General features: G+C 52.4%; 1 protein-coding gene across 3 annotated transcripts in view; it reads left to right on the forward strand.

Moving 5' to 3' along the window:
- The window catches only part of MTCL2 (microtubule crosslinking factor 2), a 68,699-nt gene extending 50,783 nt beyond the window's left edge, over positions 1 to 17,916 (forward strand). For 2 of the 3 annotated variants that reach the window (XM_007116781.4, XM_028498454.2), the window contains exons 9-15: positions 1,707 to 1,811; positions 2,786 to 2,953; positions 4,519 to 4,770; positions 6,213 to 6,284; positions 7,252 to 7,322; positions 8,902 to 10,252; positions 13,642 to 17,916. In XM_007116781.4, the coding sequence (XP_007116843.3) occupies positions 1,707 to 1,811; positions 2,786 to 2,953; positions 4,519 to 4,770; positions 6,213 to 6,284; positions 7,252 to 7,322; positions 8,902 to 10,252; positions 13,642 to 13,794 (2,172 nt within the window). In that variant the 3' untranslated portion in view covers positions 13,795 to 17,916. Of the gene's footprint in view, positions 1 to 1,706; positions 1,812 to 2,785; positions 2,954 to 4,518; positions 4,771 to 6,212; positions 6,285 to 7,251; positions 7,323 to 8,901; positions 10,253 to 10,355 lie in introns of all 3 variants that reach the window. The other variant, XM_028498453.2, reaches the window with a different exon arrangement.
- The last annotated feature ends 6 nt before the right edge of the window (positions 17,917 to 17,922 follow it).

Below are 17,922 nucleotides of genomic sequence, written 5' to 3' on the forward strand. Positions count from 1 at the left end.
TGACCAGGGAGGGAGCTGGGTATTTATTCACACAGGCCCTGCTCCACCCCACATATTTCCAGCCTCAGTGCCTGCCCTGAACCCCAGAAACCCTTCTTCATTTGATTTCACCACACTCTCTTGGTTTTCCTTCCACCTCACTGGTTGCTCCTTTTCAGTCTCCTTGGCTGGACCCTCCTTTTCTCCCTGAACTGACCCCTTAACGTCACAGTCCCGAGGGCTCAGCCAGCCCTCAGGCCGCGTCTCTCCTTGACCTTCACCTGCCTCCTTGGGGAGCTTGTCCAGGCACTTGGCTTACATGGCCTTTCTTGCACATTGCGAATCGATCTAGAATCTACAGAGGCTGACCCAGCTGCACTGCCTACCCCCTCACCACCCCCATCTGAGCCATCACCTCTTCTTGCCTGGATTATCACCGTAGCCTCCTAACTGGTCTCCCTGCCTCTGCCCTTGCACCCTTCCACCGAGCATCTTCTATTCAAAGCAGGGAGGTACCAGGCCGCGTGTACTCCACGTGGATGGTGCCCCCTGGTGATGTGCAGTATGGAGCTCTGTTGCTACCCTATAAAGTATCTCAACACAGCAGCTAGAGTGATCTCGTAAAGCTGCAAGTCAGGCCAGTGTCACTCCTCAGCACAATTCTCCCCTGGCTCCCATGTCACCCAGAGTAGAAGCCGAAGTCCCTACAAAGCCTGTTCAACCAGCCTTGGTCCCCGTACCTCTCACTTCCTCCCTGGCTTGCTTGTTCTTCCTCAAATAGATGTGTTCCCATCTCAGGGCCTTTGCATTTGCTGTGACCTTAACCTGGAATTCTCAACCTGCACGTATTCACGTGGCTTATTCTTTTACCTCCTTCAGGATTTTGCCCAAATATCACCTTCTCTCTAAGGCCTTCCTTGACCACCCAGTGCAGCACATCCTAGCTCCTTTCCCAGCTCTCTTTTTCTCCATAGCACTTATTATTATGGAACATTCCATATATTTAATGATGTTTCATGTATCAATATTTCACATATTTGTTTGTTTTCCTGCTACTGGAATGGAAGCTCAAGGGGACCAGGGCTTCTGTCTGTCTTGCTCACTGATGTATCCCCAGCTCTGAACACAGGGCCTGGTGCGTGGTAGGTGTTCGATAAATATTTGTCAAATGAATGAATGAATGAATGAAATGAATAGTGAATGAGCACCCACTTCTTCTGCTTCACTCCCGTCATAAACTAGACCCTGGTCTCCTGGGCTGGCTCTGGACTCCTGCCCAGAATCCATCAGCAGCAAACCCCTCTGCTCCCAGGAAGGGTCCCTTCTGCCCACCCAAGCCTCTGGTTGCCCTTATCTATAATTATGAGGGTGCCTTGTGGCCCTTTAGTCCACCTACAGTGCCTACCTTGACAGCATAGATATTTCTGAGTAGCGCTCAGGGATGCCTCATGGTCCTTGGGGCAGAAGAGATGGTGTGGGGGGCAAAGGGTCTGACTCTCCAGCTGTGCTCCTTGACCTGGACGGTGCCCAGGGCTCAAAGTTAAAATCTGGGAAATCAGTGCCCAGCTGGGGTACTTTTGGTCCATAAACCCCCTTTCTTTATTCCTGCCTGGCTGTGCAGCCCACTTTCTATCTGGGCCACTAGCCTGTATCCCCTCCCCCTGAGGGTCAGACCCCCAGGCATGATGCCCTCCTACCCGCTATTGAGTGTGGTTTTTAAAAAACAGGTAAATAGCATGAAGGAGCTGTACCTGCTAATGGAGGAAGAGGAATTAAACGCCCAGCATTCTGATAACAAGACCTGCACGGGGGACAGCTGGACCCAAAACACGGTGCGTTCTCAGCCCATTTCCAGTCCTGTCCTGTCCATTTGTTCCTTTGTCTGTTTAGTGATCACATCTTGCTGCTTTCTGACCCCAGTCCTACACCAGGCACTGGAGCAGCAGAGGGTTATTGCTTGGTCACTGGCCCCAGATGCTCAGTGCTATGGGGTATGTAAGTCACCCCAGGGCAGTGACAGAGGGTCAGATGATGGACTGTGGGGTCTCAGGTGAGAGAGCAGTTAGTTCTGTTTGGAGTATAGAGTATTACAGAGAAGGGGGTCATAGGTGGTGGGTTTCGAAGGATGAATAGGAGCTTGCCTAATAGAGAATAGGGAAAAGGCCATTCTGTACCAAGAGAACTGTATATACAGAGATGTGGCAAGGTATTCTGAGTCTGGCTGCAGCTTGGGATATGCATAGTGGGGGTAAGGACATCAGGCTAGAGTGAGTTGTATGAAGAAGGGCCTTGTGGCCTAGGATCAGGAACCATCAAATCAAGCCACGGGGCAGTATAGAGCAGTAGGGTCAGGCTCCCAGGGGCACCCACAGTAAGCTGGGTTACAGGTGGGAAACGGGTCATGGGCCCAGGAGAGAAGACTGGGCCCAAGTCGGGCAGTCAGGGAGCTTCCGTGGTTCGGACTCCCCATCTGGCCTGCAGCGGGTCAGAGAAGGCAGATCTTGGGCAAGGAGAAAGACGGAGGCCTAGATGCTGCAGAGCCTCAGAGAAGCCAGGGCCCAGCTCAGATTTAGGTTGAATAATTGCTGTAACTACAGAATTTTGTGTTTTTGTGAGACTGGGGCATGTGTCAGTCTAAGAGGTGGCCAGGGCTGGGCTTGGTTTATGGGGAGATGACCCGAAGAGGTCGTGGGACTTGCCTGAGGCCTGGTAGAGTCCCAGGCTGGACTCTGGATGAGTTCCCAGCCCAGCCTCTCCTCCTTGCCGCTCCGAAAGCGCCTGACCCAGGCCTTGCCCCCATCTGCAGCCAAATGAGTACATCAAGACGCTGGCCGACATGAAGGTGACGCTGAAGGAGCTATGCTGGCTGCTTCGGGATGAACGCCGCGGTCTGACAGAGCTTCAGCAACAGTTTGCCAAGGCCAAGGCCACCTGGGAGACAGAGCGGGCAGAGCTCAAGAGCCATACTGCCCTGGTGAGTCTCCCACCTGTCAGAGACATCCCCCTCCTTGTTCCCCTCTCTGCGAAGGCCTCAGCTGTCAGACTGGGGAGGAGGATGCCCAAGCCATGCTCCTAGAAGCATAGGAACCCCTTCACTTACCTTGTGGCCCAGAGAGGGCAAGAGACTTGCCTAGAGTCACACAGCAAGGGTACCAGAAACAGTGGGAACTGAAGGTCCCCGGGCTAGGGAAGGCAGGTGAGGGACTGGCAAAGGAGCCATGGGGACATCACAGGCGCCTCCGCCCCACCGTGAGCTCACAGGTGAGGCCGGAACACTTAAATGCCCGTCTGCACCTGGTGACGTCCTTCATCCTCACACCCAGACTTCTGCTGCCTGCTGTCCTCATAAGGATCCCCTTAAGCCCCTGCTACCTGTTTTGTTCCCTCCACCCAAACTGGGGGACTCCCCTCCTTACAACCCAGATGATCAAAGGAGCCTTAACCAGGAGTCCTGGATATTTGGTCTCTGCTGTGTGCCTGGAGACAAGGTGCTGCCCCCCACTCTGGCCTGAGAAGTGAGGGGATGGGCTTCCTCCCACTCAGAAAGAATGCTCTCACCACCCCAACCCCTACCCCACGCCAGAACTCTGCGGGGCCCAGCTTCCTCCCCACTGCCCCTGCTGCAGTCTGTCTTCCCAGGCATCACGGGCCCCTCAGAGGTGGGTGCCCTGATTATCTTTGTTGGGCAAGTGACAAAACAGGCACAGAGGAGTTAAGCTTCTTTCCCAAGGTCACCCAGTTAGTCAGTGGCAGACCTGACCCTCACTCCCCAAGCCTCTGCCCTCCTGGCTCCTCATGACCGTGATCCCACCTTCTTGCCAGTTCTCAGACTTCTGGCTTCTCGGTGCCACCATTCTCTCCTCCCAACCCTCCCTGCTGCTCTCACAGCTCCCGCCCCACCTGCACCTTCCACAGTGTCCCCTGCTCCCGCAGCCCCCCCCAACCCCAGGCATTCCAGGTGTCCCTCCCGCCATGGGAATCTGACCACAGCTTGGGGGTGTGGGGTACATTGATTCTATAGATTGCACGTTTCCCTCCTGCCCCCCAAGATTTGGGCCAAGACAGCCATCACGCTCAGGTGATTCCTGCCCACATTCTTTATGTGACTGTGCATGTCCCCCACTAACCGTAAACCCTGGTAAACGTGGCTAAGTGTTGATGAAATATCATGAGAAGCAATAACTAGGAACCTCTGCCATTCTGTAGCTATGTGACCAGGGACAAATAACCTCTGTGAACCTCTTCCTCCTCTGTAAAATATCGAAAATGGTGGTTATCTTGCTGAGTTTTCTTGAGGGCACAGATAAGGCCTGAAAAGCCCTTATCACGGAGCTTGGTGTGTAGAAGCTGTGCTACACAAACCTTGACTGTGAGAAAAGTTTAGTTCTAACTGAAGAGGTCAGTGGAGGTTCCTGGGTGAGGGGTCCTCTGAGGAGAGCACCCTCCCCCTGCCCCCTGCTGGTGCCCGGGGAGGGACGAGGGAGGGCAGAGAGGAGGGTCCTCCTGGTGCCGCCAACCACCCAGTTGCTCTTTCCTCAGATGGAGCTGAAGGCCGGGAAGGGGGCTGGAGATCGGATGGGGCCCGACTGGAAGGCAGCCCTGCAGAGGGAGCGGGAGGAACAGCAGCACCTCCTGGCTGAGTCCTACAGTGCAGTCATGGAGCTGACGCGGCAGCTACAGATCAGTGAGCACAACTGGGGCCAGGAGAAGCTGCAGCTGGTGGAGCGGCTTCAGGGTGAGAAGCAGCAGGTGGAGCAGCAGGTAAAGGAGCTGCAGAATCGCCTGAGCCAGGTGAGGTCTGTCCCAGCCCAAGATGCCTTAAGCCACAAGGGGGAAGTTGCTCTAGGCACAGACCAGGGGGAAGACCCCTTCAGGTAGAGAAGGAGCTGTATGCTCGGAGACTGCAGTAGGGACCAGGTCTTCCTCTCTGCCAGTCTCACAGGCTTGCTTTCCTCTGTGTTTTATCCTGAAGCAAGCCGTTCTCAAATATGGCCTCTGTTAGTGTTGTATTCATATCCTCACAGCTTAGCAGTTTCAACGGAAAGAGAGTTTTCCTTTTCCACAAGGCTCTGATCTGCCAGGTACGAGTCACGTGCCCACACCTAGAACCTGCCAAAACCTCGGAACCAAGAGGTTTCCCATGAAAATTAGAGTCCTCTGACCAAAAGGGGGAAATAGGAAGAACAATCATTGACCATTACAGCCCGACTACAGTTAACATGCACCTAGCTTATCAAGCTGCTATGCTCCACTGTGACTTTTTCCTTTGTTTATTTTTTATTTCAATTGTATAAGTCAGGACTTCATCTTTATATAAGACTCAAATATTACAAAAGCATACTCCAACCCACTCCCTCCCTTTCTTGCTGTTTAAATTTACATTCAGAGATTTTTTTAAATTATTTTTTTTATTGAATTTTTTTTTTAAATTTATTTTTTTATTTTTACTTATTATTTATTTTTGGCTGCGTTGGGTCTTCGCTGCTGCGTGCGGGCTTTCTTTAGTTGCCGCGAGCAGGGGCTACTCTTCGTTGCGGTGCACGGGCTTCTCATTGTGGTGGCTTCTCTTGTTGGGAGCACGGGCTCTAGGCGCCTGGGCTTCAGTAGTTGTGGCACACGTGCTCAGTAGTTGTGGCTCACAGGCTCTAGAGCGCAGGCTCAGCAGTTGTGGCGCACGGGCTTAGTCGCTCCGTGGCATGTGGGATCTTCCCGGACCAGGGATTGAACCCGTGTCCCCTGCATTGGCAGGCGGATTCTTAACCACTGTGCCACCAGGGAAGCCCTAAATTATTAATTGAATCCTAATATACATCTTATTTACACTTTGCCTCTTTCATAGAGAGCTGTTCATGACAGAATGCAGAGGCCACTCTCATTCAGTTTAATTGCTGCTTAGCATACCTAGGTGGAGATACCACTTTGATGTCATTTATCTGCTGCTTAGCTGATGTAGCTGTTGCAGGCGTTGTAGTGTGAATTAACATGGTAATAACAACTATTACCGTGCTTGATATAATGACACTTATAAGGATGCCTGTAAGTGGTTGGTTTCATGATTATTTGTCAAACCCACTCGGTTGGTTCAGAGCTGCTGCCCACTGGGAATGTGGCTCTGAGTCCATGATCTGGGTCATCTGGGCTGCAGAGTGGAGCCTGGGGAATGGCCCTGCACAGAATAGGGCCCTGCTCACCATCTTTGCCTGCACATGACCATCTTCTTTACTCTTGCCCAGCTGCAGAAGGCTGCTGACCCTTGGGTCCTGAAGCACTCGGATCTGGAGAAGCAGGACAACAGCTGGAAAGAGGTGAGTGGGGTGGCAGGCCTCCCACGTGCTGTGCTCCTGGCTACAATGGAAAGTTTCTCACTCGTGGGGAATGTGACAAGGAGGATGCTAATCCTGTCCCACAGGTCACACACCCTCACCCCCTTGGGCTCCTCAATCCTGAGGTCTCTACTTCATGGTTCCAGCCTTGAGACCTGTAAAGAGCCCCCTGTTAGCTCCATCCTTCCATGCCTGGGACAAAAGCTAGGTGTTTCTCTGTGTTTCAGTTGTGCCTTTCTCAAAAGCAGAGCCTCCAAAGAGCTGTGTGATCCTGGGCAAGTCACTCTCCCTCTCTGGGCCCCAGTTACCTCATTGGTAAAATGAGAATCACATTCTCAGCCTTAGCCCAGCCCTGGATGTGTAAATCAATCAGTGAAGTTTGCTTCTAAGCCTCAGGTGCACTGTCCATATAGCTACACACTGAGTAACCGAACAGTGAACATATGAGCCCTTGCTCACGACAGCCTGAGGAAGCAATGAAAGCCAATTCTGGGGAACTGAAGCAGGAGAGAATTTCATTAGGGGCTCAAGAGGGCTGGTGATGCAGGGGCAGAAAACTGTTGCAGGTCTCTGAACCAGGGTGGGGCAAACCCCAAGCAGGACCTCAGGTCACTCCTTTCACCTTCAGCTGAGCGGTGACTACTGGGTGCTTTGTTGCTGCCACTGCATTCAGAATAAGTTCTAAATAGAGTCTCTTTCCTTGGGTTCTCTCTTGGACCACCGATTGGCCATGCCTGGATCACATACCTATGTGTGTGTTCAGAGGAAGTAGGTGCACTGTAGCCAGAAACTGACCCGTGAGCATTCTAGATCAGTGGACATCACTCCTGCTCTACAAGAGGAGACTCATGCGTGGGGCTCGGGGCCAGCTCCCACACTGATCCCCTGTTACCTTCCCTCTGTGTGCTAGTGGCCAGACTGACCCTTTCCTGTCTCTCTTCTATGGCAGACACACAGTGAGAAGATCCACAACAAGGAGGCTGTTTCTGAAGCTGAGCTTGGGGGAACCGGCTTAAAGAGGTGCTAGCAGCCCCTCCCCATGCTCCACTCTGCAGCCCCTCCCCCTGCTCTGCCCCCCAGCCCCACCCTTCAGGCTGCCCTGCCCCTTTGCCTCTCTTCTCTTCCTCTGCCCTGCGTACCCACCGCTGCACCTCAGCTGAATTGGGAGAACACTGGGATATGGTTTCTAAAGATTTTTTTTTTTGGATGTGGACCATTTTTTTAGTCTTTATTGAATTTGTTACAATAGTGCTTTTTGTTACAATAGTGTTACAATAGTGCTTCTGTTGTATGTTTTGGTTTTTTGGCCCTGAGGCATGCGGGATCTTAGCTCCTCCACCAGGGATTGAACCCGCACCCCCTGCATTGGAAGGTGAAGCCTTAACCACTGGACCACCAGGGAAGTCCCCTGGGATATGGTTTTTATGGAACCCAAGCCACTTAGGAGCTGGGAAAGTTTGGGTGATGGCAGTTGTAGCCTGTGCTTTTTTTTGATTCTGGGCGTGGAAAACTGGGGCCCCAGAATATCCTAGCTGGGAAAGAAACTGTTAAGCTCCTCTTGGGGTTCTTCCTGTCTCTGGAGTTGGGAGAGTCCAGCTGGACATCTATTCCCGGGACTAGTGAGCAGCATCCTCTGGGCCCAGCCCTGTGCCATAGCCAGGAAAACCCCTAGGGCTATCAGGACCATGTCTCCCCCATTAGGAAACCATTATGAAAAGATTCATGGTAACAGAACCTTCCAGGGGCCGTGCGAGTAGCGTGGAGCCAGGTGGGCCCCGGGATAGGAGGGTGGCTCTGGAGTCAATAGTGTGGGATTTGAATTCCAGCACTGTCATTTCTAGCTCTGTGCCCTTGGGCTATACTTCCCATTTCTACCTACTGGGATAACAGGAACCGCCCCCTAGAGTTGTCGGAGGACTGAATGGTCTGACGTGTGCAATGTTGTCACGTATGCCTGGCACTTAGTCATCAGGCAGCACACGTGCCAGGTCTGGGCTGGAGATTAAATGGCGTCCTAGATTGGGTTCCCTCACAAGTAAACCTTGAGGCAAGGATTTGAGTGCAGATGGTATATTTGGGAGGGGATTCCAGGAAAAGCCTGGAAGTGAGACAGGGAAGGGAAGGCACCATAAAGGAGGTGTTATCAACCAGGAAACACGTGGGCGACTGGAGCTCAGCTTCACAGCATCTCTGGGAGCCAGAGCAGAACATGAGTTCTCCCACCTGAGGGACAGGGAGGCTGGTACCAAGCCACCAAACCCCACTCATTGTTTGTTGAGGGCTGTGTCTAGGGCCATAAACTATGTGAATGTCTAGCTTCCTGTGGGTGGAGGCCAAGTGCGCTCCTGCAGACAGAAAAAAGCCCTCCGGTGGAGAGTGGCAGGTGCTCAGAGATGCAGTGTTGCGTGTGGAGGGGATGAGGGGCAGGGCACCTACAGCGTCTTCCGCAAGAGGTGAGCCAGGACCGTCACGGTCTGTCTCCCCACTGCCCCACCGCCCGCTGCCCGCGAAGTGCACGGACCAGGGAGGAAGACCAGAGTACCTGCTCCGCATGAGGCATCTTCCACTAACTCTGCCCTTTCTCCTCTGCTCTTCCCAGGACCAAATCTGTTTCCTCCATGTCAGAGTTTGAAAGTCTGCTAGACTGTTCCCCCTACCTCGCAGGGGAAGCCGCCCGGGGCAAGAAGCTGCCCAACAGCCCTGCCTTTGCCTTTGTGGGCCCCCAGCCAGTGGACCCGGAGAAGGCTGCCCCAGAACAGCCAGGGCTCTCGCCACGTGATTGCAACCGCCTGGGTGCCCTGGGCTGCCAGGAGCCGGCGGGGAGGCAGATGCAGCGCAGCTACACGGCTCCCGACAAGACGGGCATCCGCGTCTACTACAGCCCCCCGGTGGCCCGGCGCCTGGGCGTCCCCGTGGTCCATGACAGGGAGGGCAAGATCATCATCGAGCCCGGCTTCCTCTTCACCACAGCCAAGCCCAAAGAGTCGGCCGAGGAGGACGGGCTGGCGGAAAGCTCCTACAGCCGCTGGCTCTGCAACTTCTCCCGGCAGCGCCTGGACGGGGGCTCTGGGGGCGGCCCCTCGGCGGCCGGGCCCGGCTTCCCAGCGGCCCTGCACGACTTTGAGATGTCGGGCAACATGAGTGACGACATGAAGGAGATCACCAACTGCGTGCGCCAGGCCATGCGCTCGGGCTCGCTGGAGCGGAAGGTGAAGAGCACGTCCAGCCAGACGGTGGGCCTGGCCAGCGTGGGCACACAGACCATCCGCACAGTCAGCGTGGGCCTGCAGACCGACCCGCCCCGCAGCAGCCTGCATGGCAAGAGCTGGTCGCCCCGCAGCTCCTCGCTGGTGTCCGTGCGTAGCAAGCAGATCTCCTCCTCCCTGGACAAGGTGCACTCGCGCATCGAGCGGCCGTGCTGCTCGCCCAAGTATGGCTCGCCCAAGCTCCAGAGGCGGTCCGTGTCCAAGCTGGACGGGGCCAAGGACCGCAGCCTGTGGAACCTGCATCAGGGCAAGCAGAACGGCTCGGCCTGGGCCCGCTCCACCACCACGCGGGACAGCCCCGTGCTGAGGAACATCAATGATGGGCTGTCCAGCCTATTCAGCGTGGTGGAGCACTCGGGGAGCACCGAGTCCGTCTGGAAACTGGGCGTGTCCGAGGCCCGGGCCAAGCCCGAGCCTCCCAAGTATGGCATCGTGCAGGAGTTCTTCCGCAACGTGTGTGGCCGGGTGCCAAGCCCCACTTCCATACCCGGGGAGGAGGGTGCCAAGAAGCTGGAGCCCGTCTCCCCCGCCAGCTACCACCAGCCGGAGGGCATGGCCAGGATCCTGAACAAGAAGGCAGCCAAGTCAGGCGGCAGCGAGGAGGCCAGGCTTTCCCTGCTCCCCCAGATGGGGAAGGATGGGGTCCCTCGTGATGGAGATGGAGCCATGGTCCTTCCCAATGAGGTAGGTGGGTGGGGTCTGCCCTTTTCCTTGGGAGGTGAGATTGGCTTATAAGGTCCCACTCTTGGTTTTCAAACTCAGGCATGTGGTTTGTGTATCTCTAAAGGTCCTTGTGCTGCTCTGGGATGGGGGTTGGAAGGCCCCAGACCTGAAACAGCAGACCTGATGGACACGGTCTGAATACAAGAGACTGGTGAGCATGGTGGCATACCCACCTGCTTTGCCACCACACCCCAGAGATTGCCAGCATCCCCTCCAGGGAAGGGGCATGCTCACTGCCCTCCTGCTACCCAGTGGTGTGTGGGAACCAGCTCCTTTCGTTCATGAGAGCCAATCATGTACATCTCTGTGTTTAGCGATGTCACCTTAGTACCTTGAGATCGGCCACCAGGGGAGGATTTACTCCATGAAAATTAGAAATGCTGCAAATCAGGGCTTCTCCTCTTACTCCTGGGAAACTAGTCGTTAAACATGTACCAGCACACCACTGCCCTCACCCCACCAAGACTCTATCCCTAAGTGTTTCCATTTTCTCTGAGACTCTTTTGCTGCTCACTCCACTCCTGATACCAATTTCAGATTTAGTTAGGGATTATGCGCATGTTAGTAAAACAACGCATGTTAAGTTAGCTTTGCAGAAAGGGAAATTGCAGAGGATCTCGTGGAACCCAAGGGCAGGGACCCAAAGTCCCCAGTGGCTGCTCTGTCTCCCTCTCCTCTCGCTTGAGCTTCATTTTCTCTTATGTCCTCTTCCTCCCTCTGTCTCTGTTGTATTTGAATATGGTCCAGGTGGGCTCTGCCTACTCTACTTTTATAATCTCTTCCAGTTCCAGCACCTAAGGGACTCACATCCTTCTGTCCCCATTCCACATTTCAGGAAGAAACTGACTAGTGTAACTTGAGTCCAGTGTAACCCCTTGGTCCAGTCAGCTGTGGTCAGGGGTGGTATCATGGTCTGCAGTGCACGGAGTGAAGGAGGGTTGTAGGTGGAGGCACAGAGAGGTGGCATGGGCTGGGATTGACCCATGTGATTTGTACGTATCGTATGTTTAGCTGGTTTCTAGTTTTTCCCTATTATACGTAATGCTGTGGTGAACATCTTGACACAAAAGCATTTTTCCATATTGCAGATTATTTCCTTACGTTTGAGTTGCAGAAATGGGATTCCAGAATAAAAGACTGTAAATTGTTAAAGGTATTTGATAAGTGTTGCTAAATTGTCTTTCCAAAGACTTGGTTTAATTTCTAGAGCCCTCAGGAGTGTATGGTGAGTGCCTTACTTCCCTATACTCTCTGGCTGCATTTTAAAAAAAAAAAAAAACCTTTTAAATATTCATTCCTCTTTTTTTAACTTAATAAAATCCTTTTTGAGGTTAATATACATACTGAGCATATTGTAGGAATATGGCTTATTGAATTCTCACAAACTGAACACACCCATTGTATTAGAGTTCTCCAGAGAAACAAAACAAATAGGCTTTGTGGTTATGTGTGTGTGTGTGTGTGTGTGGAGAGAGAGAGAGAGAGAGAGAGAGAGAGAGAGTGAGAGACATTTATTATATTGCAAGCTGAAGACCCAGGAAAGCCAATGGTTTAGTTCCTGTCTGAGTCCAAAAGTCCGAGAACCAGAAGAGCCAGTGGTATAGCTCCAGTACAGCATATGTAGCTGATGTAGTTCTGATCTAAAGGTCATCAGGAAGGAAGAATTCTTTCTTACTCAGGGGGAGTCAGCCTTGGTGGTCTATTCAGTACATTGACTGATTGGATGAGGCCCACCCGCATTAGAGAGAGCCATCTGCTTTACTCACTCTACTGGTTTAAATGTTACTGTCTTCCAAAAGCATCTTGCAGAGGCACCCAGGATAATATTTGAACAAATATCTGGACCCGTGGCCCAGTCAAGCTGACACATGAAATTAATCATCACACCCACATAACCACACCTACATCAAGAAACAGAGGTACAGAGCTGGCCGTCTTTTGAATGTTGGTTTCATAGTTGATCCAAATGTTTTTCAGTATGTAAAATGTGCTTATTACCTGTTGACCCAGTAGTTCTCCTAGGAATGTAGCCTATGGAAATATTCACAGAGGTGGATATGTGTGTAAAGAAATGTATTGCATTATTAATAAAAATTGCTAAGATTTATTGAATACTTAATAGGCGCTATCAAATGCTTCACATATACCTGATGTGACCCTCACAACAACTTTGACAAAGGTATCACATCCCTCATCTTAGAGCAGGAAAAATCAAGGCTCAAAGGGGTTAAATAACTTATCCAAGTTCACACAGCTGGTAGACAGTTGGGCTGGGATTTGAACCAAGCAATTGAGTTTTACAGCAGCCTTTTTTTTTTCGAAGTATAGTTGCTGTGCAATATTATATAAGTTACAAGTGTGTAATATAGTGATTCATAATTTTTAAAGGATATAGTCCATTTATGGTTACTATAAAGCATTGGCTGTATTCCCTGTGCTGTAAAATATATCCTTGTACAATAGCTTATTTTATATCTGATAGTTTGTACCTCTTAATCCCCTCACCTCTATATTGCCCCTCCCCCCTTCCCTCTCCCCACTGGTAACCACTAGTTTGATCTCTATATACGTGGGTCTGCTTCTTTTTTGTTATATTCACGAGTTTGTTGTAATTTTTAGATTCCACATACAAATGATATCATACAGTATTTGTCTTTCTCTATCTAACTTATTTCACTTAGCGTAATGCCCTCCGAGTCTATCCATGTTACTGCAAATGGCAAAATCTCATTCTTTTTTTTACAGCTGAGTAGTATTCTATTGTAGATATATACCACATCTTCTTTATCCATTCATCTGTTGATGGACACTTAGGTTTTGGCAATTGTAAATAATGTACAGCAGCACTTTTAACCATTATCCCTGTGTGTTGGTAATAGTAAAAAAAAAATTAGAAACTACCTAATATCCACATAAAAAATGCATTGGATAAATAAATCAAGCTACTTCCATTCAGTTGGAATAGTATGTGGCCATTAAAAAGAAGGAGATCTGGACATACATGACCAAAAAGTGTTCATGTTTTGCAATTACAAAATAAGCTGTAGGGGTTGAAATCATTTGGGTAAATGCATGTGTGTGCAATGTTTTGAGAATTTATCTTTCATGGACAATGTCTACTTTCTTCTCTGTATATTCCAGAATTTATTACCTTCTGGAAGGTTGTTTATGAGCATTCATTACTGCTCTAATGGGAGAAAATAATTTTTAAAAATTGGTCCAGAGAGGGGCTAAAGCCCCTGGGAACTGGTCCCTGGGCACAGCTGAGTCCAAATTCCTTGCCTGGCCACCCAGCCCCTGGGTGGGCAGTGCCTCCTGGCTCCTCCCGACTTCTTCCTCCCTCCTCCCAGGATGCCGTGTGTGACTGTAGCACCCAGTCTCTCGCCTCCTGCTTCGCCCGGCCGTCCCGCTCTGCCGTCCGCCACTCTCCTTCCAAGTGCAGGCTGCACGCTTCGGAGTGCGCCTGGGGTGGGGAGGAGAGGGCAGCCCCCCCCAGCGAGTGACAGAGCAGCCGAGCTCCCCACCTCAACCAGCCCAGTCCCTGGACAGCCAAAGGGACCCCGCGGAGAGGAGACGAGGTGAGGGGCCCGCGCCCCCTGCATCTCTCGCCCAGGAGGGACAGCAGCTGCACCACCGCCGCAGAAGAGCTTTCCCATCCAGGTAAAGCGGGGCCTCCTGCTGACTGCTGGGTGGCGATCTCTGACTTCCCAGGGGAAGGCAGCGAGTGGGAGAAAGACCCAAACTGGGCTTCAGAAGCATCTCCAGAGAGATCCCTTGGGAGCTGATCCGTTGGGAGCTGATCCCTGGGTCATAAGGGAGAGCCTTGCCTGGTTCTAGCCACACCCACTTCTCAGAAGAGCCAAGGAAAGGATACACTTCCGGCCACGCCCCTCAGGGAAAAGGGCTCACAGAGACGTTCTCTGCCAACCACATCCCTCTTCATGGGGAGGAAACACCGATGAGAAGAACAGGCTTTGCTCTAGGGCTCAACTTGGGGTTCTTGGTGGAGCTGAAATGGGCATCACCCCGTCCATTTCTTCCCTCCACCGCCTCCTCCTCCCAGCCCTGCTGCTCTGGATTGCTGTGGCTCTAGGGGATATGATAGGGCAGTAACCAGGGTCAAGTATCTGCTTGGAGTCCTGGAGCCCTGGATCTCCCTGCCCGTAGCCTGGATGCAGCAAGGACCAGAAGACGAGGGGCTCAGGGTTGGGGAGCCACTGGAACTGCCTTTCTTGCCAAGGTGACTTGGGGGGCCCCAACCTTCCCAGGAGACTCCTTGAAGACAGAAGTAGGTGAAGCCCATCTCAAGACCTGGTGCACAGATAAATAAATGCCTAATTGCCCACTGCCTTGATCGCTGGGGTCTCTTTCCCTGGCACCCTCGAGGGGCACCACAGCTCCACTGTGATTACATCCTGCAGCTGGTGGAGGGCAAAGACGTTCCCAGTAAGAGACTCCCAGATGGCCAGGTCAGGCCGAGGAGCATTCCAAGAGGCCGGTGCCCCGGGACATGGCAATAGACTGGGGCCTGGAAACACATTTCTTGCCTCGGTTGTTTATTTGCATTTTTCTTACTATAAATATTTAAGGTGGTTTTACTTTATTTTAATAATTTAACTTACCCCAAAGCCCCTAAGGTAATTTATTGGAGGTTGATACACGTACCCTCGCCGCTGGGACGATGCAAGGCTTTAACACGACGGACAGGCGCAGGGTCCCCTGTGTGGATGAGGCAACTCAGCAGCCGAGCTCTGGTCTCCAGGTCAGCTTTGGAGGGCCCCCCAGCAAAGCTGGAGCCCTGCAGCCTGCTCCCCCAAAACTGCTGGCCCTTTGGCCTCAGAGCACCACTTTACACTCAACACCCGGTACTTGCCCAACCCCCAGCCGTGAGTCTGTAAATGCTCACAGACAGGGTGGAGGGCTGGACCACTTCCCAAACATTTTCCATTTTCTTTCTCATTTTCCTCCCTCCCTCTGACACCTTTTTTGTTTCGATGAGTCAAACACGGATTACTAAGGCTTTATCAAGAGCATGGAGATCTCTCCAAGTTCCCCAAGTGAGAACTCGCAGGAAAACAGGACTGAACTTCGAGAATGTTGTTTATTGCAGCTTTGCACATGGATCTGAGAGTGTCTGCCAGCCTGCCTCAGTTCTCACCAGCCTGCCAGCTTTTTCACCAGCCTCTCTCCTTAGCCTTATGGGCTCTCCCGGCTCGCCTCCCAGCCCCAACTCCACTGCCCACCCGTCCCCGTGTCCCATGTGAGCTGCCTGAGCCATTGGATGGATTGCACCGTGGCTCATTGCAGTGTGGTGATGGGGGAGGGGTACTCAGATGGCCTCCCCCTTGGTGCCAGTGAACCCGTTTTGTTTACACACATGCCCACACATCTGCCTGTAACGGGCTGGGGGCTCAGAGTGGAAACACCAGGATAGAGTGGCTTCTTATCTGTGAATTTGCCATCAGGAAGACCAAGAGCCAGCAGCTTGGCTAATTTGCCCCCAGGACTCAGGAGATGCCTCTGCGCTCCCACCCACCAGCTCCCGGTCTTGCCCTTTCTGGGGCATCTGGACCAGTTACCCAAATTCCTTCATCGCCATTCCCTATCGGCAGAACTTGGGGTTACGTTAGTGCAAGCAGCCACTTCCTCGTGCCATAGTGACCTGTGTGGGCAGAGCAGGCAGGCTGATGGAGCCGTGGGCCAATCCCCTCTAGGATGCCACTGCCTGCTCCCACCCCAGAGGTCAGGGGGCCCCTCCAAGGTTATCTGCAAGTGAGGGGATTCACACAAGGCCACAAGCCACCAGAGGCCTCTGGCACTTCCCAGAGCTGCAGAGGGCCAGGGAGGCTGTGCTTCTAGCCTTGGGGAGAAATCCTCGTGAGACCTGAACCCTGCGGACCGCTCAGCCTTACCGTCGTTCTCATCCAAGATTGTTCTTGCCTTCTCATTGTCTTAGAGCCTGGCCACCCAGCCCTCAGCCAGTGTCAGAGACCCCAGATCTTGGTTTTCAATAAAGTCCCAGTTTCTGCTTCCTGCATGCCACTGTGCAAGGTCACTCATCACTGTTCCTACTGGACGTGGGGCCTGATGGGGTTGAAAATGTTACGTGTAAATATTGGTTTGGTTTGATTTTTAGCATTTTCATTAGTAACGGTTGTGTTTTCTTTTTTGGGGTGGGGGGTTGGTTTGTAAAAACTCGCTACTCTTTTGGAATGTAATTTCTAAGTTTGTTTCTTCAAATGCCTTTTTAAATCTTGGTAACATTCCCAAAGCAGAAAACTGCCTGGCCCTCTGTGGGGACTCCCCTGGAGCATTGGGTCCCAGGAAGGAACACTGCCCTTTCCCCCTTTCTTCCCCTTCCTGCTGCCCCTTACCTTTTTACTCCTAGCAGCTTCTTCTTCCTTCTCTTCCTCCTCCTCCTCTAGCCTTCTTTTTCCTTTCCCCATCTCTATTCTCTGCAGCCAAAGTCCCAAGGAACCCTGGAGTCCTAATTCCCTACAGACCCCTAGGCTTGGATCCATTGTGTTGGCACCAGTTGGTTGAGGGGAAATGGGAGACCAGTAGGCATGGTTGACCCCAAACTGGACGATCTTGTGTTTCTTATGTCTGACCTCTTCCCAGAGCCATATTAAACCCTCCTGGGGGCAATGATGTCTGTATTTGAAATGAAAGTCAAACCACTTTGGCACATCAGTGGTCCCTAGATCCCGCATGCACAAAGCATCAGTATCCAAGTCCCTGTCACCCTGGCAGCCCTTCCCCCCACCCCCCCGCTAATTCTTTCCCCACCAAAGGCTGACCAATTTTAAAAACTCCTCCAAGAGGTCTTGCTCAAAATGGCCCCTCCCCTTGGTCCCGCCAGGGACGCTCCTCTACCAGCTGCTCTCCCAGGTGACAAAGTTGAGGGCCCAAGCCTTGACCCTCTTACACCCTAATTGCCACATGGCTCCCTCGTGCCTGCCCCCATGCACCTTTCATGGTTTCGCCACCCGGCCTGTTCTACTCTTGCCCATCCAACTTCCAGGCCCTTCCTCCCTCTCCTCTCCCATCTAGAATGTCCTCCCCACCCCAGCTTTGCCAGCCTTCCAGCCCCACCAGCATCACCCCACCCCCCCACCCCGTACACCCCTCCTAGAGCACATGGCTATTTAGAAATTGCTTCCCCATGCCACATCTCCTTCAGACTTCTAAGGGCCATCTCTGGGAGGCAACCTTGGCAGGATAGGGGTTAGTGCTCCCATTTTACAGATGACGAAACTGAAGTGCAGGTCTCATCCCTGAGTCACCTAACTGGGAAGTCATCAAGTTTAGACTAGAACCTGGGTCCACTGGATCCCCCAGCCCAACGCTGTCCTGCTTGCTGTGTCAACCCACTGCCCCACTGGGGGCTTTGTGTGGGTATAGGACACCAAGACTATGCCACTGCCCAACCCAGACATAAAACCAGTCCACTCTGAATCACTGGACCCGTGTGTCCCAGAGGGTGGTGTGGGGACCCCCTGCATCAGAATCCTCTTAGGGCATGTCCAAAATGCAGCTTCCTGGGACCCGCCTCAGCCTCTGGGCCAGGAATCTACATATCTAACAAATTCCCAGGGAGATCCTGAGTACCAGTGGCCACACCATTGATA

Source organism: Physeter macrocephalus, chromosome 14 (assembly GCF_002837175.3).
Source record: "Physeter macrocephalus isolate SW-GA chromosome 14, ASM283717v5, whole genome shotgun sequence".
NCBI classification, from domain to species: domain Eukaryota; kingdom Metazoa; phylum Chordata; class Mammalia; order Artiodactyla; family Physeteridae; genus Physeter; species Physeter macrocephalus.